General features: G+C 36.6%; 3 protein-coding genes across 3 annotated transcripts; all 3 read right to left on the bottom strand.

Annotated features, from left to right (window-relative positions):
* Positions 1–182: 182 nt before the first annotated feature.
* LOC113773149 (paramyosin-like) lies at positions 183–9,080 on the bottom strand. Its single transcript, XM_027317701.1, has 8 exons — positions 8,768–9,080; positions 7,928–8,125; positions 7,670–7,792; positions 6,304–6,341; positions 6,066–6,225; positions 1,183–4,698; positions 905–1,014; positions 183–697 (listed from the first exon to the last, which is right to left on the bottom strand). The coding sequence occupies exons 1-8, from the start codon at positions 8,852–8,854 to the stop codon at positions 457–459; spliced, it is 4,473 nt and encodes a 1,490-aa protein (XP_027173502.1). The 5' UTR covers positions 8,855–9,080; the 3' UTR covers positions 183–456.
* Positions 9,081–11,082: 2,002 nt separating this feature from the next.
* Positions 11,083–14,743, bottom strand: LOC113773315 (carotene epsilon-monooxygenase, chloroplastic). The gene is made up of 9 exons (XM_027317928.1): positions 14,128–14,743; positions 13,288–13,584; positions 13,003–13,200; positions 12,651–12,752; positions 12,216–12,356; positions 12,019–12,126; positions 11,661–11,743; positions 11,395–11,557; positions 11,083–11,268 (listed from the first exon to the last, which is right to left on the bottom strand). Exons 1-9 carry the CDS (start codon positions 14,617–14,619, stop codon positions 11,215–11,217), a joined length of 1,638 nt encoding a protein of 545 aa, XP_027173729.1. The 5' UTR covers positions 14,620–14,743; the 3' UTR covers positions 11,083–11,214.
* A 6,878-nt stretch (positions 14,744–21,621) lies between these two features.
* On the bottom strand, positions 21,622–23,364 carry LOC113773446 (protein DMR6-LIKE OXYGENASE 2-like). The gene is made up of 4 exons (XM_027318096.1): positions 23,059–23,364; positions 22,671–22,918; positions 22,102–22,450; positions 21,622–22,001 (listed from the first exon to the last, which is right to left on the bottom strand). Exons 1-4 carry the CDS (start codon positions 23,362–23,364, stop codon positions 21,756–21,758), a joined length of 1,149 nt encoding a protein of 382 aa, XP_027173897.1. The 3' UTR covers positions 21,622–21,755.
* Positions 23,365–24,701: the final 1,337 nt, after the last annotated feature.

Raw genomic sequence — 24,701 nt, 5'->3', positions numbered from 1 at the left:
CCATCAATACCACACCTTTCATCCAAACAAAGATTTTCTCCACTTTGCACAAGAGATCCAGAAGCGAATGTTCATATTTGCCCACTTAATAATGGTCTCTTGATTAACTAACGATCCACCAAGTCATCTCTTTGTTAGATTTACTTTCAAAGCAGTAAATAAATTGCTTTAAGCATCAAGAATAACCATACAATACAAGTCACTCGTGCCTCCAAATGAGCAAGTTTTGATCATTCAACAAGCTGGATGCTGTGATTGTATCGAGTCAGTGATGGCTTAACTATACCGTTATGTACAAAACCCCACTCCCTTTTGATCACTTATTATTCCCAATCCTCCTTTTTCGACTGACAATTACTTGATCTAAGTATCTATGTATACCTTTCTTGATTAAAAAAAAAATGAAGAATGTACGGCAAAAATAGCTTCATCTGGCCGACTTGGTAACACATGCATTCAAGAGAACCACCTCTTTCCACTTTTGGCTGCCTTTAGCTTCATCACAAGATCCTCCCGCTGGGCTTCCACTTCGGCATATTTCAGGCTCATTTCCAAATACCGCTCGCGAAGGTCTCTTAGCTCCGTCTCTAGTGATGACTTTGTTCGTTCAAATCTCTCTCTTGCCTCTGCTTGACTCTCTGCCAGTGATATCTTCGAGCAGGCCATCGTTTCGCTGCTTAGCTCCTCTGATGAAAAGCTGAAGGTGGTCTCAGCAAGAACGCGAGTTAGAATATTTATGTATTTTGTGTAGAAAAAAAAAAAAAAAAAAAAAAAAAGGAGCCAATGCTTCATATATATGGATCAAACAAGACATCTAACGATCCTATTATGGCTATCTACTTCCTTTCTAGATCACTCAAGTTTATATTAAGGGAATTAGTTCTCAAGATCTTTGTTTACGAACCTATGCAGCTGAATTTTGTGCATGTTATCCTCATCCAGTGCCTCAGCGAGCTCGTCAGCAACTTCAGCTGGACGAGGACTTCCATCCTTGATACTGCACTTACCATCGCACTGAACAAACATGATAGAACCAAAAGAAAATGAAGAAGTCAAAACAGGCACTACCTAATTAAAACTCACTCAAAAGATTCCTCTTTGACAACTGAATCCTATAAACTATCTCACAAGTAAAACCTTGATTATTCTGTTATTTTGCAGAAAAATAAGATTATAACTTACCTTTCTGCCACAATTATGTTTCTTCAACACATCCATTTCAAGAGCTTGAACTTTCAGCAAGCATTCTGATTTTTGCTCTTCAAGCTGAGATATAATCTGCTGATACTGCTTGTTTACTTTTCTGACTTCGTTTAGTTCATTTTCCAGATCGGCATTCTGCGCAGACAAGGTCTCTTTTGAAAGTAAAGCACCCTCCATTTGGAGTAGCTTTTCTTCCAGGGCAATTGCCTTTTGTTTGCAGTCCTCATAGTCAGTCATTGCCTTTTGTAAGCTCAAAACTTTTTCAACACAGGAATTTTTCTCAGCCTTCAGACTCTCATAATCCCCAGATACTGTCTGATATGAGGCTTCTAGTTTTTCCTTCTCAAACCTGCACTCTTCAACCTTGCTCTTCAAAACTGAGACTTCATCCTGCAGGTCTGCTACTCTTTGAAAATGAACTTTTAGGTTGGCACTCTCCTCTCGGAGTTGTTGGTTTTCATAGTCAGAAAGAGTAAGCTTCAATTCAATGTTGTTCAGAGCTGTCTTAAGCTTTTCTTCAGTTGTCCTGCGACTTGCTAATTGCTTTAACAATTTTTCATGGTCAGCAATTGGTATTACATGACTCTTTTCGGAAGCAGAAAGCTCAGTCCTCAAGCTTTCTGCCTTCAACTCAAATTCTACATGTAGATTATTAAGCTCACGCTCGCTCAATTCTAATTTCGAGTTAACTTCTTGAAGAGCAAATTCCAATTTTCTTTTATCAGCATTCAGACTGGCAATTTCAAGAGAAGCCTCAGACTCTGCTTTCTCCTTTTCCTCATGAGCTACAGAAATTTGGGTCATCAGGCTTTCCACCTCCTTCTGGAGGTTCTTCACTTCAGATGACATCTCAAAATGCATCTGATTTGACAAAGTCTCCTGCAGAACAAGTTTTTCCTTTTCATTTCTGCATTCCTGAATAATGGCCTCCAGTTCAGAATTCAGACTTTTCTCTTTCAAGGTAAATGCTTCCAGTGTGGAATTAAGATTTTCTTCTAGAGCTTCAACCTTTCTAGTGCAATCAGAGAAACATTTTTCAGAATTCTCTAATCGTGTCGCCATCTGCTCACTATGTTCATGCAATTCTAGTTCCTTCTTCTTCAGTTCTTTATTCAATTTCTGAAGAATCTTGCGCTCTTCGCCAAGTCTGAGAATGGATGCTTGTAAGTCCTGATTTTCTGCCCTAAGACATTCACAGTGTCTTTGAGATTCCAACAGTTGATCCTGTTTATCTTGTATATTTTGGTTGAAACTGACATTATGGGCCTCCATCTCAATCTCCAATCTTCTGATCTGATTTTGCAGGTTCATTGCAAGGGACTTGGAGTCCTTTAGTTCCAATCGACAAGACTGCTGCTCATCTCCCAATTGCGTCATTTGAACATCCATAACTGATATTCTTTCTTGTAATTGCAATTTTTCATCTTCCAATAGTATGATTTTCTTCTCTAAGTTGCGTTTTTCCAGTTCTAACTCTGCTGATTTTCTTTCAAGAATTTCCTTTGCAGAGACATGGGAATCCAATCTGCTACTGAGCACTGCAAAATCATTTTGTAGATCATCCAAGCATTTGGATGTGACTTCATGTTCCCTCTCAATTGTTTCATTGTTCATTTCCAGCTGGACCTTTTCTGTTTGAAGATCAGCAACTTGAATTTCTAATTCCCTTTGACGTTGGATGTGAAAATTAGTTTGCCCTTCCTTACTCAACAAATCAGCTTGTAGCTTATCCATCTCAGATCTCTTTTGAGATAATTCCTTCAGCAAACTTTGACAATCAGCTTCTAGTTCTGCCTTTGAAATCTCATGCTGTTGAACCTTCAGGATCATATCTTCCACACTTTTGTGAGCTTCAGTAATAGCATCATTTCTCTTTTGGATCTCAATTTCACCACATCTAATGGTCTGCTCAAACTCAGCAATCCTATCTTCCAAGATGTTGTTCAGCTCAGAGAAATAGTTGAGTATTGATTCAGTGAATACCTTTGAGTTGGATGAATCTTTCTTGCTCAAATTAGCCACATCATCAAGAATAAATTTGCACTTCTCACTTGCATGAGGAGAAACATTAGGCAATGGCTTCATTAGACAGTGAAAAGCCAATTCCAGTTGTTTCAGTAATTCACAGAATAGTCCAGAAGATTCAAACGCAGCCCATTGCTCCTGGTCATTCGTCTTTGACTTGAGCTCTGGATCATACATCTGCGGTTCAGTGTCACTCACATCAGATTGCATGCTAACAGATTTCGCTGGCAGCTCACTAGATGTTGAACTGAAAGATCCACATTTTCCAATGTGTATATTCTCCGACTCCTTAATCTTCAACAAAAGCTCCAAGTTCTCCTCAGTAAGCTCATTGCAATCGCTCTCTAGCTCATGCACTTTCTCTCTCAAGGATTCAATCTCTTTAATAAGATCAGAATCACTTCCACTATTCTTTTCCATATCCTCCAAGAGTCTTCCTCTGACAGACTTCATCACTTTTGCTTGTAAATTGGTTATTTCTTCATCCTTAACACTCAACTGATATTTGTATACTCTCTCCATATCTAAAAGGGACTGGCCATTCAAGCTCCGTTGAGTTTCTAGCTCATTAACTTTTTCTTCCAAGGCTTTCTCAAGACGCTGAACATCTATTTCCAACATCTTTTCTGATTCCTGAAGTTGTTGAAATTGGAGCAGTAAGTTCCTATTCTCCCCCAAATTTTGTTCAACAGAACTTTCACTATCAGCAGACTTCAAGTGTAGAGCAGAGAGATTCTCTATCTCAATTTTCTGCTGTTCTATGGTAGGTTCCAGCTCTTGGAGAATAGAAACAAGCTCGATGTTTGATTCTTGACTTCTTTTTAGTTGCAGAGATAGATTGGCATTAGATTGTTGATGATACTTTAGCTCACTTTCCAATTCCTCTTGAATTTGAGTTTGACCTTCAGATTGAAGAACTGAATCCTCTAAAGCTCTCTGTTTGAGAGTTGATTCCTCCAGCATTACATTCAACTGTTCAATTTCTTTCTTGAGGCCACTATGCTCTGCATATGCTGCTGAAAGCTCCATTACTAAATCAGACTGCTTTTTTGACTGACCTAAGAATTCTTTTCTCAACATATCCAGATCAAGCATCAATTTCCTGGCATTTCTCTCCCACATTTTAGCTTCTACTCGGAGTTCCTCAATAGTACCTTCTGCTGCTTCCAGAAGATCTTTAGATCCAGTGTTTCTTGGAGATGCGTTGCCAGACTCTTTTCCACTACTGTGCAAATCCATTTTTGAATTCATTACCCCTGAGTTACAAGATGATTGGCTTGAAAAAGAAGAATCATCAACAGGATAGTTATCATGAGCTGAACTACTCTTCGAGCTAGCTCCAATGTGTCTCTGATGAGTGGTGTATCCATTGCTTTGTAATTTGTGCATTGGATTAAAAGGGTCTCTTCTTTTCGAACCCTCTGCATAGTTCGCATTGTGATTTGAATTCACTCCTGAATAATTTTGATCCTGCAGTGAGGTAAAAAGGAAATCCAGGTCACAGATTAATGACAATTTATTTTGTAGGCACTAGACTCACAGTGATAAGTGACATGCAAAACCCTCTACCAGAATTGTATTGACAAATCAATTTGGAGAGTAAACAATCACCATTTGCACCGTAAGCTGCTAATACTTGTACCGAGTGATCATAGAAGAAAATTTATAATTCATTTCAATCAAGCTTTGCTCCTATGATTCTAGAAGTTTTTCTCAGATTCAAGGAGATGATTCAGTTCTAGCCAATTGAGAGAAAACTAAAATTCTATCTCCGCTACTGCTAATAGTATTCGTGCATTTCTTTTGGAGAATGGAAGTTAGACTAGGGATGTAATCGAGTCGAGTTGAACTCGAGTATGGCAAGAAGGATGCTCGAGCGAGTAGCATTATTGGAACTCGAGCTCGAGCTCGATGATTGCTCATAAAACTCGAGCTTGACTCGCATTGGCTCGAGTCAATACGAGCCTTATGAGCTCGAGTCAATTCAGAAATTTTCATTTTCTTGACAATTTTTGAGTGAAAAGACATTATTGCCCTTTAAAAATTTTCATACGATTTGAAACATTTCGTAAATTCAACCACTTTTTTAAGCATAAGGGTAATTTCATAATAATAATATATTAAAGAATTAAAATTAAAAAGCTCGATAAGGTTCGACGAGCTTTCGAACATTGCATCTGGATACTCGAACTCGACTTGTTCGGCTTATCGAGCTATTCGAACTCGAACTCGGTCAACCCAAGTCCGAGTCAAATTTTTGACCGAGCTGCTCGCGAGCAGTTCGGTTCAATTATAGCCTTAAGTCGAGCAGCTCGATTCAATTACAGCCCTAAGTCAAACTTTGTATTTTTGGAATTCTATTACTATTAAAATTTTTAATTTCCATAAAAAGGCAAAACTTGAGTAAACAACACAAAAAGAGTCAATATGAGAGTATTATACGTTTGCTGGACAATAATTTAACCCTTTAGGTTAAGATGAAACTTTAGCACTGTGATGAATTAGAACCTAGATGGTAACGTTCTTATGAATTTCCCACGTAAGTCGCAGCATGTCCTTTTCGGTGGATGAAATCTTGTCCACTTTTAGAATTGTTTTTTGTACATATCTTTGCCCTCTTTCTGAGGAGAACAGAATAAGCTCTCAAGCAGATCAAGACCTAAATTTCCAAAGACGCATTCTTAAGCTTGCTTTGTTGCACCAAGATGATTCTCTTTTAGCTCACTTTTTCTAACATTTCAAGAACCAAGGATTTCATTAATTCAGGCGACTTGTGATTCTAAACTTCTTTTTTTAAGCAAAGAAAGCTTCAGTAATGAAAACAGTTTAATGCAGACCTTGTGATTTTCATGATGAGAGCTGACATCCAGATCTTGACTTGAAGATACTTTACTACTGCGAACAAGTGAATTATCAGCTGTCTCTGACGTGCTGGAAAGAGCTTGAAAATCTACATCTTCATTTTGCCTCTTGAAATTAGAGTTTGGACTCCCATGCCTGGATAATTTGCAGAAAGCATTAGTTGAACACAGAAATAGTGTAGAAGAGCATTCAATGTCACGAGAGACTACAAACCTGATATTTGGTCTTGGAGTTAGGCACTGAATTTTGACCTGTAAAATTCAAAAAGCATTCTGTTCTCAGAACCAAAATGGCACAGCAAATCACCTTTCTGTTGTGGAGCTCTGAACCTAGAAGATACCCAACCACCCAACCACCTGATCTAAAGTAAAGAAGCTAAAATTGATCTTAGTGGAAAGAGAATTAAATATTTACCAAAGAAAAAATGTCCTCTCAAGAAGAAATCATTTTATGTATTAAACAGAAAGGACCGAACCAAATTCACATTTAATAGAATAAGCAGCATTATGTAACTGAGTCACGACCCCAATATATGCCACATAGATGCCTTGATGCATCAAATTGATAGCAAGAAAATGCTACTCGTGGCTGGTCTCATGTGCCTCACTATAGTCTTATTTATGCAAACACTACAATTTTGAGTATTCTACAATATCCTTAAACATCTTTGCTCCTCCGCTCCATCGTCTTAATTCCAGAAGTGCAAAAACAACAAAACCTAGTTGCACTCATCAGACAGTGGTCTATTGGAGAAACAGCACGTAAATACTGAAACTTCAAAAACCTTTCCAAGATGACTTACTGATTCACATTTAATTATGTCAATTAGCTAATAAAGTCTAATGAATTTGAAGGTGGTGGCATTTGGTAAAGGGCAGCAACAACATCCTAAAGATTGATTCACTCTAGCCACCAAATGTAGAGAGAAACAAAGAGCGAGAGAGAGAGAGAGAGAGAGGCTGGAGAGAGAACATGCAGTTTTCTGCTGATAGAGTATCAAAGACTAACAAAAGATTTCAGACATGAGCCCATCTTGGACCAATAATGCTGGAGACTCAAGTCCAACAGCCAGTAAATGGCAATCTGATTTCCCATTTGTTGCCCAGAAGCTGAAGATCTAAACCGTTGTCTCTGAACCACATTCTTTTGCAATTGTCTATCAGGTAAACTAAAATAGATATGTTGTCATTTGAAATTCCCAAGGTTAATAACAGGATAAGTTTTATAATTCTGTAAGTATTTTCAGGGATCTTTAATTCGATTTTTCCTATAAAAGTCTACTACCAATTACATATAGATGTAATGATGTCAAAGCAAATCCAATCCTGATAAGCTTAGCTGTGGCTACTGCTCTTCTATTCAGTTACGATGTAGCAGTCTATATGGAAACCTGAGTCTAGGATTTTATTTATCCTGGATTTACAAATTAATGATGGATGACTTGCCCAGATAATTAACAAAGAGCCTAATATAACATATACTACTTAAGAACGTGTACAACTCCTTTAAAAAGAATGAGTGTGCTTATGGGACAGAACAAAAATTTCAATATAACTACAGAAGACGCCTGTTAAGGTACCTGTAATAAGGTCTCAAAGTTGCATTTTCTCAATGGCAATATAACTGCAGAAGACGCCTTTGAACTCGTGTGGCAGGACACATTGATGGTTGCTTCTCCGAGAATGCCAGCTCTAGATGACCCCTAGAGTAAAGCAGCAAAATGAACATGACGTGGATCCTATCAGATTAGCACATCTTTGCAAATTTAGAAGAAGTTAAGGCTGGATAGACATAGCCTTCTCGAATAATCCAAGACACAGAAAGCATTTAGCCTAACCATGGAGACAACAAGCTTGAAGAGGCACTCTTCGGGCTCTTTTGAAGAATCATCTTTCGGTATCCAGACAGATTCAAGAAGAGTCTCTGTCCATTGACAATTTCCATTTCGCACTAATGCTTTCCCCAACCTTGCAACTGTCTTACCAGATTCCACAGAGGTCATCGAGAGAAAAAGCCTGTCCCATCCTTTTGGTACCTATTGTGTGCATTCAAAAATGAGAATGAAGTTACCAATGACTGAAAGAAACCTGCAAGCCAGCTGATCGAGTGATGTTAAACACATTAGAGTCATTTATGGAACCAAGGAGGTGAGAGCACAAGGATCACATTAAAGTCACCGCTCAAACATTAATTACCGCTTTTTGTTTTGAAAAATCACATTTCATCCTCATCCCTTTAGGCTTTAATCAACAATCAGAAGAATGAGTTTTCCACTAGTGCAGCATCTGGATCCATCAGTTAATTGAGTAGCAAGCATTTAAAGAAAACAATTAAGTGGCCCAAAATCTTTATTCTATCAAGATTGCCATTCGCAGTATGTATGATCAAATTGCTCCTCTGTGACCTTTGAGGATCCTAAAACAATAGTTAAAATGCAACTATGAAGTTTCGTAGCCAGAAAGTGATAATCAGAGTGTTTTGATGGAAAAGCAAGCGATGCCCTGACACCAAGAAAGTCGTCCTATTCCAATTTCCAAGAATAATGCATCAAGGGATCAGAGATATTACCATCAACTCAGACCGAGTAAAGAAAAGCAACTCTTCGCACTCTTCTGAAAGAGCAAAAAGTAGAAAACCATCGGAAAGTCAGAGGGATCAAACAAGTGGGATATTGTACCTGAAGTGCTTGGAAATTGGAGAATTTAAAATCAACCCTTTCTCCTGATTTTGATGGCCTGTGGTTTTGTCTCTGTGACTTGAACATTCTCCCTCTCTTTCTCCTGCCCAGTTGGCGGTTGCTCACTTTCTCCTCTTCTCGTCACAACTCACAATGCAGTGAGTATTGTAGCAACAGACCTTGAAATATGATCGAGACAAGCAGGCACAAGGGAATGCAAAGTTGAGGGACAGAGTAGAAACGCGATTGAGTGACAGAAACAAAGCAAAGAGAAAGACAAACAAGAGAAGAAAGGAAAGAAAGAAGAGGGAGGGTTGTTACACTTGTTAGCTAGCTGGTCATTGTTCTCAACTTCTCATGGGGTGTGACATTATTTTCTGTGTACTTCTTGTTTGGCTTTCCAGTTTCCATACGATCAACTGCTGTCATGTGGTACTATACTGGTTAGTGTCCGCAAACAGATACGCGCACAAAGAGGAGAGAGAGAGAGAGAATGTGTCGTGCACTCAATTCGAAGGTCCAAACTGGCTCATCAAATCAGATCTACGCCCACTCCTCCCCGCAGACTCATTCATTCCTAGGCGTTACAGGTTAATTAGGGGAGCAGAAGCCGAAGTCCAGCACATAATGCGACTTTTACAGTTTCTTGTTTAATTTTGGATTTGTCCTTAGTTCGATTGTATTTTTGCAGTTCAAGAGGGGAAGGTACGAGGGGTACAATGAGCAGACAAATACCAACTTCGTTGAAAGCCAGAACAAGGATGTTTTTTTGTCTTTAGCAAAAAGAGAAAAACCGAAAAAAAAAAAACAAGAAGTTGCTTTTTTATATTTAGCACATAGGACTATTCTTGTTCTTTTTTTTTTTTTTTTTTGTCATCTCAGGCGTTTTACAGTTTATACCGAAACCATTGACTTGTAGGTACTAATCAACGCAAGTTGGCTATTAGGTAAATCATAAAGTGCAGATCTAATTGTAGATTTAGGGTTCAAATCTCGGCATCTACTTTAAAATCTAAAGAATAACGCATCCCTTCTTGATCCAATTAAGTCCTCTCCTAATGTAGGAGTTGACGATTGGCAAAAATAATTAACTTGTATAAGGAATAATGCATTAACTTGTACAAAGTACAGCGCATCCCTCCTTGACCCAACTGAGTTTTTCCCTAGTATAGGAGCTGACTATTGGCAAAAAAATTAACTTGTAGGTACTAAAATTTCCGATTTTTAGTTTTTGCTTCAATTTTTAAAAAATTGGTTTTTCCTACCAATTAGTCATAAGGAAATTTTGGAATTTTTGTATATATATATATATATACTATAGCGATTTAATGTATATAAAATTATAAAATAATTGAAAAATGTAAAAGTTCTTCTTTAAAAATTGTTTGGCAGGCAAGTTTTTTGCCAAGTTTATCTGTTACAAGTTTTTTAAAAATTTTAGCTACAGTAATTTCAAAAAATTTCTCAAAATTTTTAAACTATACATTTCAAAATATTCAAAAATTTACACATTTCAAAAAATTTTTAAAAAACTTCTACAGTAAATTATAGTAAAATTTTAGATAAACACCAAAAAAACTCACTTGCTAAACGGGCCTTTCAATTGGAACAAGGCCGAACTCACAATGCTTGCCCCCTCCGTTTACAAAGAGACTAAAAGGACTATTATACTAGCTTTTATATTATCCTATACATATGGGAACAACAAGTGATGAATTTATGTAGTATTTGCCTATTAGGACAACGTGCACCGATGTTAACTAGGATCGAAAATTAACTAACATATTGGACCACATTTTTTTACAAGTATCCTTTATTTTTTGGATGCTTTATTTTTTTATCTGAACCTGCAAGCTTAGGAAGTAAGAAATTCAATGCGTAAATGAAGAGACTTTTGACTTTCTTTAGAAGAGAAGATGTGTCTAGTTAATGTGAGTGGTAGAGATGAACTACTGATCATTAATGATGAAGGTTGATGGCTACGTGTCCGAAATCCTAGGAGAACAGCTAGTCATCAACTTTTGCCGGAATTTTTAATCTGGCCGCCCAAACTGACACATAACCATCAGCAGCCATGGGGGGGGACACGTGTCACAAACACATATTTGTGAAAATTTGTTCGTCGTCATGGATTGCTTATGAATTTTGTATGCTTTTTTTTTGGTCAAAATTTTTGTATGCTTCTTTCGAGTTGTCAAAATAAGCTTGGTTACCGGTTAGCCAGGTTGTTTGCCTTATCACGTTTCCGAGGAAGGGTAACATCATCAACTGCGATGGATGATGCCAAAAAAAAGTCTACTAGAAAGCAAAAAAACTTGAGAAAAATTTGATAGAATATAATATTGAGTGGGCAGAGTGCAATCAAGAAGGTTCAGGAAACAAAAAAGCTTGTAAACAAGGGGAAATGACATGACTGATATCCGTTAATGACAAGACACCCAAGAGAATTAGACAAATGCAGGCGTACTTGAAAGTCTTTGGCTCACTTTCATGTACAAGCCCTGCAGAAAAGAAGAACATTTATTATTATTGTTTAGAACGAACGAACATAATAATCTTAACTCAATTCAGACAGAGAGCAGAGTGTAAGCAGAAGATTAAGTTGGGAGGATGAAAGATTTACTTACATTGGTTGTGTGTATGGTGGCTCCCGTTGTCATGCTAATATTTTGATCTGGGATCAACTCGAAGTTCAGGTGCTGCAGGATGACTGCGAGAGCAACAATCGCTTCCAGCAGTGCAAATTGATCCCCGACGCACTTCCGAGGTCCTCCACTGAATGGGATAAATCTGGCACAAAATATTTCCAAAACCATCATCATCATCATCCAAGCACTTCTCTATGGGCCATTAAGCCTAAAATTGAAAGTGCTCCCAGATGATTGGATGGTACCTAAAATCAGTATTTGTTTCATTAGGAACTGGGCCTTCCAATTCAAATCTTTCGGGCACAAAATCTTCTGCTCTTTCCCACACCTTTTTACACACAGCAGAAACAAAATGTTAATCCATTCTGAAACGCTTCCTTGTGAGTAGGTCAGCAAAGATGTGATGATTATTAACATTACTAATGTATTTTTACAACTATTGGGCGGAAGGCATTAGCTACCGAATATAGTGTATTTCCTGCACCAAATCTCAAAATAGATCAAGTCGTTACCTCACAGTAAGTTAGGCTACAGAAGATAAAAATATATATAACTATACCGGAGGATATGAAGAACCCAATGACCTAAATAACCAAGCCTTACCTGCGGAGAGTGATGGATATTGTACACCGAGATCATAATATCTTGACCAGTATTAACCTTGTAATCCCCAGGAAGCACGTCAGGAACCTGAGCTCTTCTTAACAGGACCTAACAGAATTTATAATATAGAGGTCATCAAGCAAAGGTAGTGTTGGCTTGCCACTGATTCAAGTTGAGAAAAGCGGTAAAGAACCTACTGGAGGATGAGGATACAAACGCATTGACTCATTTATGCACCGTGTCAAGAACTTGAGATTTTTAACATCTTCAAATGTAGGAGCTCGACCTCGTAAAATTTCGTCCACTTCTTCCTGTGCCTTCCTCAAAGAGGATGGTGACTGCAAAAGAAGAAAAGTGCATATTCATTCATATAAAAAGAAGCGAATGTTCACATTCTTTGAACCCAATAAAAATAAGAACTGGAAATAATGGATGCTTTCCGAGATCTTTTTAGCCTTTAAAAACCAGACAGAGCTTACAAAATGGTAAAACCAGCCATATAACTTGAAAAGAAATTTATTCACTTCCATAGTTCACATTTTCAGTCTATTGCTCGAACTGAAAAACTTTTAGAATGTGAGGGAGTTGGTAAGGCAGATCAAAAGGAAGATGCATGATAATAACAATAATACCTTACTTAGCAGGTAAGATGTCCAAGTCAGTACGGAACCAGTAGTTTCATGTCCAGCAACCAACATTGAAAGAAGATCATCTCGTAGCTGAGCCCTGGAAACCTAAAACAAATAACTCAACCTCACTCTTAGGTAAAAGAAGAAAATCGTTGGAAAGCAAAATTATGTCCCTTATAGTAAGCACATCTTCAAGACGAGACTCTGCAAGAAGTAAGAAACATGAACGAGATATAAACTCCTAGACCCAAAAATACTTGTCATTTCAAATTCTTATAGAAAACATAAACTTTCTAAATCAGAGTCAATGAAATGGCCCTATGAGTCTTGGTTAGAGATCAATACTAAAACAAACCTCCTCCCTGCTTGCAAGCAAAAAGCGAAGGATGCTTGGATCTGAATCATTCACGTATTCCTCCTCAGTTAACCTTTCACCCTCAGCTTCTACAATCTCTTTACACTTAGTAATCAGCTCTTCAACTGTTTTCCTGATCAATGTGACTGCCCTTTCAGCTTTTATTTGTCTCGGGACAATTTTACATAAAGCTGCAATCTGGAATGCCAATTAACATAGGTCAATTATATCATCCTATTAACTCTACAATAAAAAGACACAACAAGAAAACACCAGACAACCAACCTTCCAATAAGGTAATATATCAGTCGAACGCAGCTCTGCTTCTTTCAGTGCTGTATAAACTGCATCAATAACTGGACTATCAGCAGTAAGGGAATCAAAATTATAGTTGAACAAAGCCATTCCTATAACATCAAGAGTTAGTTGAGAGAACTTTTCCTCCATATTAACACCAGTTCCAGTGACTGCATTAGCTCTAAGCTTCTCTACCAATCTCTCTGCACATCTGCAAAAGACCCGATCAACTATTACTGACAAGTATGTCTTGTGAAGTGATGGAACCACAGCCCTGCGCCTCGCCTATAACAAATTGCATTTAATCTCAAAAAAAATATTAACATTTGTTGGCCATGCCAAATGAGAACAATAATCAGCATCAATTCCCCCAACATCATCATAATCAACTTGAAAAATGCCAAATTTCAACACGACAAATGCCCGCGGACCAGATTACTGCTTCAAGTCAGCCAATTGCATGGTATGAAAATCAATCTTATAATGATTAAAATCAAGCTTGAACCAGACAAGCCATTATTTCTCATCAAAGACATGAGAAATTAAATCTCAATTCTCAAGCATGCAAAGCAGAACAAAGAATGTTTCTCACACTCCTCAACATACTATACACAAAAACAAACACAGATCACACAGTCTGGAAATCCCCACTGCAAAAGTAGCTATTACCTATAAAATTACAGCCATACAACATAATACTCACAAACAAATTTGATACAATTACTGACAATGATGACAAAAAATCACAATTTAGCTCATTCATCCCAAAAAAGTACATGAAAAAAGAGAAGGGGGGGGGGGGGGACAGAAAAAGCTAAAGGTTTTTACCGTCCACAAAGGGCCTTCAGCAATGGCAAAGCCAGAACCAAACAAGAACTCAGACACCTCAGAAACAAGACCCTTAGCATATTTGCCGTAATTCCTCAAGACGTGCTTGGCGATAGCAGGGTCACTGACCACCACAAAATTCCTAGGCCCTGCAGCCAGGCGATAAATGGGGCCATACTGATTCATCAATTTGTAGAGGGGAAGGAAGAGTGCACCGCCCAAAAGTTCAGAAACATCCTCAAGCTTAGCACTGGCAACGGGAATGTTGGAATCGTCATTTTGGCCCAAAGTCAAGGACATTGTTAGATTAGTTAACCAGTCTGGACTAACCCATGACGTGGGCTTAGTAGAGGAGGATGTTTTCTTGTCTATAGAAGATCTAATAACGCGAGGCGAAGAGTATGACTGTATGCAGGATGGACTTTTTGGGCGGCTGTGGAGGAGATAATGAGTGGCCGGGGTAGTGAGGAGAGAAAGAGAAGAAGAAGGCATGATTCTTTCTTCCTTCCTTCCCTCTCGCTCCACTCTTCAGCTATCTGTTCGAGTGTTTGGTTCATATGGTCCTTGACTTCTCTCTCTGCGGATAATGGGTTTGGCAATCTCCAGACTGTTCTGGCTCCTGGGAAGAGAAAACGCGCTCGTCTTCACGATAAGGCGTAAGCAGAGTACCAGACAAAATTGATGATGAAAATGACCGGTACCCATTAAAAAAATACTATAATGCTTTTTAGTTTTTAGTCAGCAGCACTTTACTAAAGCATAAAGCTGAAAATTTCTCCCAAATAAACATATTAAAACTTGTTTTGAAATAATACCCAAATTCTTTGTTTGGATAGGGTATTATTTGAAATAATTACTGTAGTACTTTTTATGATGTGATGTATGTGAGATAAAAAGGTAATTGAGAAAATAAAAAACTGTATTGAAAATTGTAACGGTGATGTCAGCAAATATATTTGACCAAATAATCTGCTGTCCAAACAAACCTGTTTCAGGTTGATGAATTTCATGAATAATTAAAATTCACCCATATCGTTCTAATTGTTTAAATTAGTTAAGAGGTATTTAAACTTATAATTTATTAATTATAAATACACTTTAAATGCAAAAAAAAATAGTGATTTACAAATCCAAACACCTTCTAACTAATCTAAACAAATGAATTTTAAAATTTTCATCAAATCCCTCAATCCAAGCATTGCTCTGCAATCTTTCTGAGCATTAGAAAGAAATTGATGGATTATAGTTCCTTATTCCACGCCAAAACTATAAGGAAAAATATGAGAAAGGGGCAAATTTGGACTTTGGCTCCTTTCATCCAGTTGCAATAATTTTTTAAGAAAACTCATATTACGTTTGCATAAGCATAAATTTTGTCCTTGTACACAAACTCGAGATAAAATACAACAAACTATATAAGAATTACGCCAATTGAATGCAAATAAATTTGTCCCGAACCCTAGAGAATAATATCAAGTTATTCATGCAAAAAAATATATATTTTCTTATATATCTAGAAAAAAAAAGGAGATGAAAATGTTAGAATTGAATCTATGTTTCATACTTTAAAAAACTACTTAAATCATTCATCCAAAAAAAAAAATACAATATTTTTTTTTGATGTATTTGGAAAAAGATAATATGAAAATGTGCCTAGGAGAGGAGGACGAATGTGACTAATTGTCTTGCTTCTTAGTGAATATAGATAGGTCCATATGATACATTGGGCCTATGTGGGCTGCGTGGCTTGTGGCTGCCAGAGATGTCTTCGGGCCTGAGGCGATGTTCTTCATTACTCCACAACTTTTCGTTAATAAACCGAGACTGCGCAAGTTTCGAACTTTTCTCTCGCAAGTGCAAACGCACCATTTTAATTTTAAGTTGTTTTTCTTTTATTTTACTCCAACATTATACATACAGTTTCCCACTTCGTGCCATAATATTTTCGGGTCCATAAATGATTTTCCTTTACACATGGCCGGACAATTACTTGTCAGTTCCATCTTATAAACGATGAAAAAGGGAAGCAAAAATTTAGCAAGACGAATTAATATCAAAATAAACATCAATCAATTTCATAAGTAAACTTAGAAAATGAGCTATAATTCTCAAGTTAGAAAGATATTTCATTAATTCAAGAAAATAAATTGAGTTTGTTTCGATAAAAATGTTTATGCATTATGTGGGACTAAACTAGGTATTAACAAATTTAGGACCGTTCATGGTCATGGTGTGCATTTTATTAAAGGGTTATTATCACTTTACCCCATTAACGTATGGTGCTACTATCAATTTTCTCCTTAACGTTATCTTTTAGTCACTTTACCCCCAAGACTAACGGTCAAATTTAACGGAATTTGTTAATTAAAGTAAAAAAACATGTTTAACCATTAAATTTGTTATCACTTTACCCCCATAAAATATAGTTTCATTATCAATTTACCCCCTAGAGTTATTTTTTAGCTAATTTATCATATCATTAAACCAACTTAGCAAGTTAAAAAACTTTAGAAGAAAATAGCCTCCTATTTGCATAATAAAAATAATAAAAAATTTAGAGTGACTTTTCTCATTTTTAGTATCAAGAAAAAAAGTCAAAGTATTAATTTCTTTCTTCTTGACAATTTTATTAATATTAAAAAAAATAGAAAGATGGAGAGGGGGAGTGGGAGGGGAGGGGAAGAGAGAGAGAGAGAAAGAGCTCAATTCTTTTTTAAAAAATTACAAATAAAAAATAATTAAATACTTTTATTATTTTAAAATTATTTCACTTTTTTGTTTACCACAAAATTTCAATTCTAATCTCGACATCCTTAAAGTTATATGATAATGTTAGACTTTTATTTATTTTCTTTTTTTGTAAAATCTAATTTTTTATTTCCTTCTTTCCTATCTATTTTTCTTTTCCAGTATTAATAAATGTGAAAAAAAATTTGAGAAAATCCTTTTATTTTTATGTTTTTCGATCTTTTAAAGTGAAAAAAAAAGAATAACCATTCCAACTTTTTTATTTTTAATTATATATAAAAAAAGGTAAACATATTTAAAAAAATTTTACCATACTAGTTAGATTAACGATGAGATAAAATATCTAGAAAATAATGTTAGAAACTAAAGTGATTGTATTATTATAATCTAAACAAATAAAGTGATAATAACAACGTAGTAATGCTATAAAATAAAAGGGTATTTTTGTTCAAAATTTCTTAACATGTTGAGTTGAATTACTTATGAGAGAAAAGTGACTAAAAGATAATGTTATGGGGTAAACTGATAGTAGTAATATAGTTTAAGAGAGTAAAGTGATAATAACCCATTATTAAATTGAACAAGGCACACACATTTACTCCTCAAAACAATTGCTTGTAAACAGAAGCAGGGTTTTTGAGTTCTTTTAAAATATGATATCCTTATACTATATAAGATTGAGTTTTGATCAAAGAATAGGTTGAATTTCAACCGCATAGGTGGGGGTTTTTTGGAAATGTGTAATGTTGTGTATTAGTTTAAAAGTTTTAGGTACAATTTAACGAGGCATGTATTTGGGTATGTTTACTGAAATGACCCCATTTTAATACATTTAAAATTGTCATTACAAACCATCTGAGTATTGATGGAATGTGTAATGAGTGCTCATAGAATTATTGGTAGTTAAGGGATATTCTGATAATTACACCAGCACACAAGCATATATGGGTTGTACAAAATGCAAAAAGCATTATTCTCTGTAGAGGTATTTTGGTCAAAGGTAAGTAGAGAGAAAATGGTGAAGCCTAACATACAATATAGTAATACTTTTGCCAATGTTGGTTGCCCATAATGCCCTTTCAAATAATGAGCTTAATGGTTTAAATTTGACATAAGAGTGATAAAGCTTTGTTGGAGAGAGCTTTAATGGAGGGTACTTGAAAAATCACTTCTGTAACCGATGAATAGTATAACTGCAACAAGTGAAGCTTCATTTGCGATCAATACAAATATTATTGCAATACTTTTGAGCTACCATAACCAATTAATAGTGTAACCGAACCAAGTGAAGCATCATTTGCAGTCACTACAAGTGTTATTGCAATACATTTGAGCTGCTGCCCATAATGGAAATTCTATACATATTAAAGAATCTTGACTCACATATATGTGGTCTGTTTTCTCTTTTGTTTAGAAAGGTATAGTCACTTCATGCGAGACTAAGGCTACGTTCGCACCACACTCAACTAGTAAGCAAGGCTGGAATCCTATGTCGTTATGCATAACTCCTGGGATTGTCCGCGTGTTCTTAGTACCTGCAATTACCTATTTTTATCGCGTTGCCTAGCTGTAAGATAGCATTTTTTTCATAGATTCGGTTGCCCTCTGTAATTTGACTGGGTTGGTTATAATTTTATAGGTTTGGAGCAACAACAAGAAAAAGCTCTCGGTGGGGATTATGGAATAAGGTTAGTTTTTTGTGTTGTTCTGCCTTTCTGTATTATCACCGACCTTTAATTTGATACCGTTTTATTGTAACACTGTGTGAATTGATTGATTATATCGTTTATTGTTGATTTGGGTGTGAAGTGTTCACTTCACTTACTACTAAATGTGTTCCTTATTTTATATTATATGAGAACAAATTTTTATGTTGTATTACATGCCCGAAATTGCTATAAAGTTAATGACAACTTAATCTATAATGAGAAGAAGCAATTTGGGACTTGCATTCACTTATCTGTCAAATGCAAGTTCGTCAAAGGTACCGGTTAAACATAAGACCACATCAAAATGGATTAGCAGTGCTACAAGCGTACACAATAATAGAGCACTTGAGAGATCTCCAAGAACTCAACTCCCGAAGAGCTTGCTGTCATATCAAAGTACACAACTAACTATGCAACCACATCAATATCCTGGAATTCTGGCAGTGCAATAAGCGCAGCTGAAGTAGCAGAAAAATCAGACTTTATCTCTCAAGGAACGGCAATAGATGTCGCAATAATAGAAATGGAGATAAGGAAAAGAGTCGGCCCAACCAATTTGGACACCTCATCTTCTACAAAGTCCAGTGAAGAAACCAGTGGTGCAACACCTGCACAGCAAAATGACGAAACCACCAAGAAGCAACACAACTGAGTACTTAAGGCTGCCTATTAAAGTATCTAAATTAGTCTACTACTATTACTATCACTAAATAAGGGACTGCATGGTGCCAGGATTATAGCTATTACTATATTTGTTTTCAACAATCTTTGCTTTATGGACTATTACTACTGTTCTCGTTTGACTACTTCATGGATTTTTTTTTTTTTTGCAATAGTAAGTGCTTCTCATTATTTGATGGCTATTTCTTCTCACAATGTACTATTGCTTGTTCAACCAAAAAACCTCCTTTCCCACAAGCACTCCCTCTAGTGTTTAAACAATATACACAAATATCAAAACTTGTAAAAATTAGAAGGAAATGAATGTCTTAGTTTATATCTATTTTCGAAAAAGTCGCATGTCGTTTAAAGTAAGAATTTTTTTTGACGCATTAGCAGTTAGTGGATGCAATTGCGTTCATTTCACTTAAATATGCATCAACTCTATTAAAATCATATGCATATGCGTGCGTGAACACGAATAGCTCGATTGAAAATTGAAACCAAGCACTTTTTAACTTTTTTAGAAAGCATTTTTTTTTATGGGAAAAATGGGAGAGTTGACTGCGGTGTTTTGAGCCATTTTTAAAGAAAACTAGTAGAAACTATGAATGCACACATTTAGCATCGTTTTCTAATGGGCTCTTGAATTTGGCACGCCTATTTACTATCCAAATGCATATCTCTTTGTCTGCTGAAAAGTTTGCTTTTGCTTCTCCTTGATGGGTTTCAGTTTTGGCAAGTTAAAACTCTGAGCAGCCAGAATAATAATAAATAATAAAAGCATCACAATTTCTATAGACAAAACATATACACGTACCATAAATTTAATCAATTTCTAGGTCGATGTAGCAAAGCCATGCGGGAATTGATGGAACATATTCTTTCAGATTGCTACTGCAAAATCCATAACTGGCCATTTTTCTGTTTGAATAATTGCTGACAGCAGACAAGAACATAAATTTAGGTCGGTATATCTGGCCATTCTCATTTATATGCAATCCTTGATTCCTTGCTTCTTCCTCCTGCTTAGGTAGAGGAAGATGCAAAATATTCCAATACTTGGCTATTTTTCTTTTAGCCGATCCCTCCTGACGCCAAAAAAAAAATAAAAATTGTCAAGACTTGAGAGGCTGCAGACTTGGTAGTCGGATAGAGGTGTGAGTTGACTAAGTTATGAGAAAAAAATAGTAAAGTAAGAGTTGACCACAAAGTCAAGATTGGGCATCAGAAGCTGCTGAGTCCTGAGTGTGATAGGAAATTTGAACGAGCAACGATACAATACAACACATTAACATCCGGTCCCCAATTACAGACGCAGACGACTGCTACTTCTCCGTGTAAGTAACGCTGGGAACGAAGAGAACTTTAAAACCTTATCCACGTTCTACCTTCGAAATGTTTGATGGAATTAATCCAGCAAAAAGGAAATAAAGAAAGAAATAAACAAACAAGAAAGTTTGATAATATGAATTTCGAGTTTCATTCCCTCCTATCTATAATATGAGAGGATTGCTTCTCTAAGAAATTATAGAAGAATTACCCGTTCGCCTGTGATTATTCTGTTTTTAAAGCAGGAAGGCAAACTTAAAAATTGACTTGACAATTTCTAAGCCTCGTAATGCCTTGTGCTCTTCTTGTCTAAACGTGAAGAAACAGAGAACTTTATAGAAAAGAGTAGAAATTGCGGGGATGTGAGGGCCAAGGCATTATTATTACTATGAAACATCATCTCAAGGCAGCTAAGTGAAGGGTTAATTAAGAATTAATTGCATCAATTTCCATTGGGTAGACGTTGCATTAATAAAAGGCATGAATGTCAACTCTGATTTTCTATGCATTAATGTGGCGTACTGTGTCTGACGTTGGAGACTGAAATGCTTTGATAAGAACCCTATGCGCAGTAGTATTCAATTCATGAGAGCTTTTGAGGTTTAGTAGCTAATTTTAGCTCTGTATCTCTCCACCTTTGCTAGGCTTTTCAAGAAACATTAATTTTTAACAAAAATTCATTAAATGCTGATAAATTCTTGCGTGATTTCCATGTGAAAATTCGATCGTGTTTGTTCGACGCAACAAAATTAGTTTGACAGCCAGCCAACCCTACAAAGACTAAATATCCAAAGAGCTGCGCAAGGTTAGGTTATCGATGCTGGAGATGATCCCCTTATGTTATGACCCAGTAAAATGGGAGATGCGAAGTTACGACGGGTGATTCATGGACAGATGATTTGTTAGGAATAGCATATAGCTTATACATAATTTTTTTTTTTAAAAAAAAACAACAACAAAACGCTCTCGAGTCTCGACTACAGTTTTTTTTTTTTTTTTTTTAAAAAAAAAAGCTCTAAAATCCTGCCCTATATCTAAATTCTTGGAACCCTGGTTGTCGAGAGATGTACTCCACTCCACGAGCTAAACAGTAGCAGTCTCTGAATAACTGATGGCCCAAAAAGTCAAATACAGAGTCGATCTCGTCATCAGTTTTAATTTCCTGGACTGATGGATGATTCAAGTCAATTTCCTGGACTCCAGGACACCCTTCTCTTGGTAGTCGCAGGATTTTATGTGATGAAGAAAAGCAGCAATATCAGTGTCCCTGTAACGCCTTGGATTTGTTTGATTTATAAGCTTCTCCGCCGGGCGCACCGCGGATTGGGATGGAAGACTATGAAGAGAAGCCACTGAAATTCGAGACATGCTGGAGTTTACAACTACTCTATGCAGTACGCTCTTGTATCTGCCGTTGCTGAAGATCTGAAACAGTTGTACGTCACTGTTAATTCGCAACAAATCGGAGTCTGATAGAGAACCAGGATGGGAATTAATCGAGAAGTATGCAAGTAAAAGAGCATACCTCAAGTTGATCTCCAACATTGACAACGAAGGAGCCGGGGATTGGTTCAACGGCGAGCCATCTCCCTTGATGCTTTATTTGAAGCCCTGCAACTTCATCCTGGAGAAGAAGCGTTAGGATTCCAAAGTCAGAATGGGATCTTAGTCCAAATGTCAAATCGGGTTCCGGACACGGAGGGTAAAAATTGAGGAACATTTGCTGGCTTCCATCTTTTAGTTCACTCAAGATTTGGTCATCCGTATCAGCTGTCGTGTTCTTCGTGGTTGTTAGCCCGAGGCTCTCCAAAATTGCTTCTAATATCATCAGATATAAGAATTTGGTTTCTTTAGCGTAGGTAACCGCCAATCCCCTGTTTATCCATAAAATATTCGATTAATTTTGGATTAGAATAATGTTTCATTGCTGTACTACAAAAAAAAAAAAAAAAAAAAAAAATTTGTTTGTTTAATCAAGCCATTCCAATCAAATGAATTTGAGTAGGTCAAGCGACTTCTTTGTTTGGTCCTTCATGCATTCGGGCAGAAGTTAAATGTATTGCCATACAGCTCAGTTTCTTTGTTGGCTCTAACCTTAAGTCCATGGGAGAAGAAGGCCAGTGAGAAAGGACATCTTCTAGAGGGTTGCAGACTAATTTCAAGAAATCCCTCCAACAGAAGACGCTATCTTTTAGCTGATTGAAGCTGGTGCCATATCGAACCGGCTTGCTCATATCTGCTGACATATATTTCTCTCTTTCTGCTGAAGGAAGCTCGAAGAACCTCTTGGTCACGTCCATCATATTGCTGATTACCTCGTTCGGAAGGCCGTGACTCACAACCTGCATTAAACGATCATAGTGAAAAAGAATGTCATGATCTTCTTACATTGATGATCTGCAGAGTTATTTGGACGTCCAATGCAAGGTTAATTAGTTACCGATGATGAATCTCATGAATGTTAAAACTTCTTATTACAGACCTGGAAAAACCCGTAATTTTCACAAGCGCTGGCGAGAGACCTAACGACTTGAGAACGTCTAGGTCCGTGCAATCCTGACAAATCAATGACTGGAAGCTGAAGACTGCCATCGGTCGTATGAGTTTTCCAGTGTGTCTGATTTGGACGTTCCGAAACTGGCAGTATATACTTGCGGGGAACCCTCCTGATGCCAATTTCATACAGGTGTTTTACTCCTTTTTGGTATTGGCTTTCAACAGGATGTTCGTTCGTGATGCTCATCTTGCTCTGCGGTGATGCCGGTGTTGCTACTAATGCAGGAGACATCTACTAAACAAAAAGCATCTGAATCATACATGCAGGTAATCATGTTACATGCAGATCGTCAGAAATTAACAAATCATTTAAAAAAAATTAAAATTAAAAAAAAAAAGGGAGAGTGGAGGAGGGCAGGGGATCTGTTCTGTTCAGAGCAGGTTATCTTACCTAGCTCGCTCTCAATTTGGAGCAACCTGAGATGAGGGAGAGGGAGAATAAATGAGGTGAGAAGTTGGGAACAAAGAAAGAAGATTGGTGTTATGTATATATAGGCGGGATCGAAGACAAGAACAGTATCCAGTTTTAAGAAACCAGCTTCGGATGTTGAATCCAAGTGCTGGTTTTTTACAAAGAAAGCGTTGACATTTACGCTTGGCAAGTACTAAAATACAAGGTGGGGACAATGTCCGCCCTCCATTACAAGCAGAATTATTCTTGAATTTCAACTGAAATCTGAATTGTCAACTTTCCCAGGACCTACATCGTCTCTTCCCCTTCCTCCTTTTGGCCCTTTTCTGTTTTATGGCTGACTTTTTGCTAATAAGCCTGATCCAAATCTCTTCTTCCGTCTTCGTCATCACAAGCTTTTTGCCATTATTGTATGCCTGTGACTTCAAAGTATTTGATTCATTCTGCATTTACAGCGTTCTGGGATTTACGGATTTCCTAGAAGCCACACTAATTTATCCAGTCGCGCGCCATTTCTGACCCGCCTGTTGCCATGCCAACGGCTCCATCAAATCAAATGACGCCCCAGTAAGTAGTAGTTTCATTGCCGAGTAACACGAGAATAAGTTCAAGATTAAGAGTCTATTTGGATAGCTATTTTGTGAAGTTTTTATTAAAAAAAAAATGTATTGTAACGATTCGATATATATGCGAGATAAAAACGTGATTTAATTTGATATATGTAAGATAAAAAGATGATTTGAAAATAAGTTCAATGTAAAACTTTTTGGAAAAAAAATGGCAATTCAAATAAGATAACGTTTCAAATTGTTGGGCTGAGTAACATTTTTTTTCATTCATATGTATGATTGCATGTATGGATTATTCTAACATGTGCTCTTAAGGCACTCGGTAACACACTTAATAATTATTTTCCTAACCTATCATATATATACATATACTCATAATTATTATTCTCTCTTGCAGTTATATATTTTTTATACTTAATTTTGTCTACCATTCCCCATATTTATTTATTTTTTAATTAATATTATATTTTAATTGCATTTATATACTTTTTTTATTTAATTTTATCTACCTTCTCTTATATATATATTTACTTTTTTTAATTAATCTTATATATTTCAAAAAATATAACACACTAAAATATATTTTAA

Source organism: Coffea eugenioides, chromosome 6 (genome assembly GCF_003713205.1).
Source record: "Coffea eugenioides isolate CCC68of chromosome 6, Ceug_1.0, whole genome shotgun sequence".
NCBI lineage: Eukaryota > Viridiplantae > Streptophyta > Magnoliopsida > Gentianales > Rubiaceae > Coffea > Coffea eugenioides.
The sequence above is the reverse complement of the archived record's forward strand: the minus strand, read 5'-3'. Positions and strand labels throughout refer to the sequence as shown.

Bases quoted from the DNA above. Each gene is read 5' to 3' on its own strand.
- LOC113773149 (XM_027317701.1), bottom strand. From the start codon at position 8,854: ATGTTCAAGTCACAGAGACAAAACCACAGGCCATCAAAATCAGGAGAA. The intron at 6,342-7,669 runs GTACCTTAACAG...TGAATTTTACAG, and splicing joins ACTTTGAGACCTTATTACAG to GTCAAAATTCAGTGCCTAAC. The intron at 698-904 runs GTTCGTAAACAA...GACCACCTTCAG, and splicing joins CACAAAATTCAGCTGCATAG to CTTTTCATCAGAGGAGCTAA.
- LOC113773315 (XM_027317928.1), bottom strand. From the start codon at position 14,619: ATGCCTTCTTCTTCTCTTTCTCTCCTCACTACCCCGGCCACTCATTAT. The intron at 12,357-12,650 runs GTATTATTGTTA...CTTCTTTTGCAG, and splicing joins CATCTTACCTGCTAAGTAAG to TCACCATCCTCTTTGAGGAA. The intron at 12,127-12,215 runs GTAGGTTCTTTA...AAATTCTGTTAG, and splicing joins GTTTGTATCCTCATCCTCCA to GTCCTGTTAAGAAGAGCTCA.
- LOC113773446 (XM_027318096.1), bottom strand. From the start codon at position 23,364: ATGTCTCCTGCATTAGTAGCAACACCGGCATCACCGCAGAGCAAGATG. The intron at 22,919-23,058 runs GTCTGTAATAAG...CGTTTAATGCAG, and splicing joins AAAATTACGGGTTTTTCCAG to GTTGTGAGTCACGGCCTTCC. The intron at 22,451-22,670 runs GTTAGAGCCAAC...ATGGATAAACAG, and splicing joins TCTTCTCCCATGGACTTAAG to GGGATTGGCGGTTACCTACG.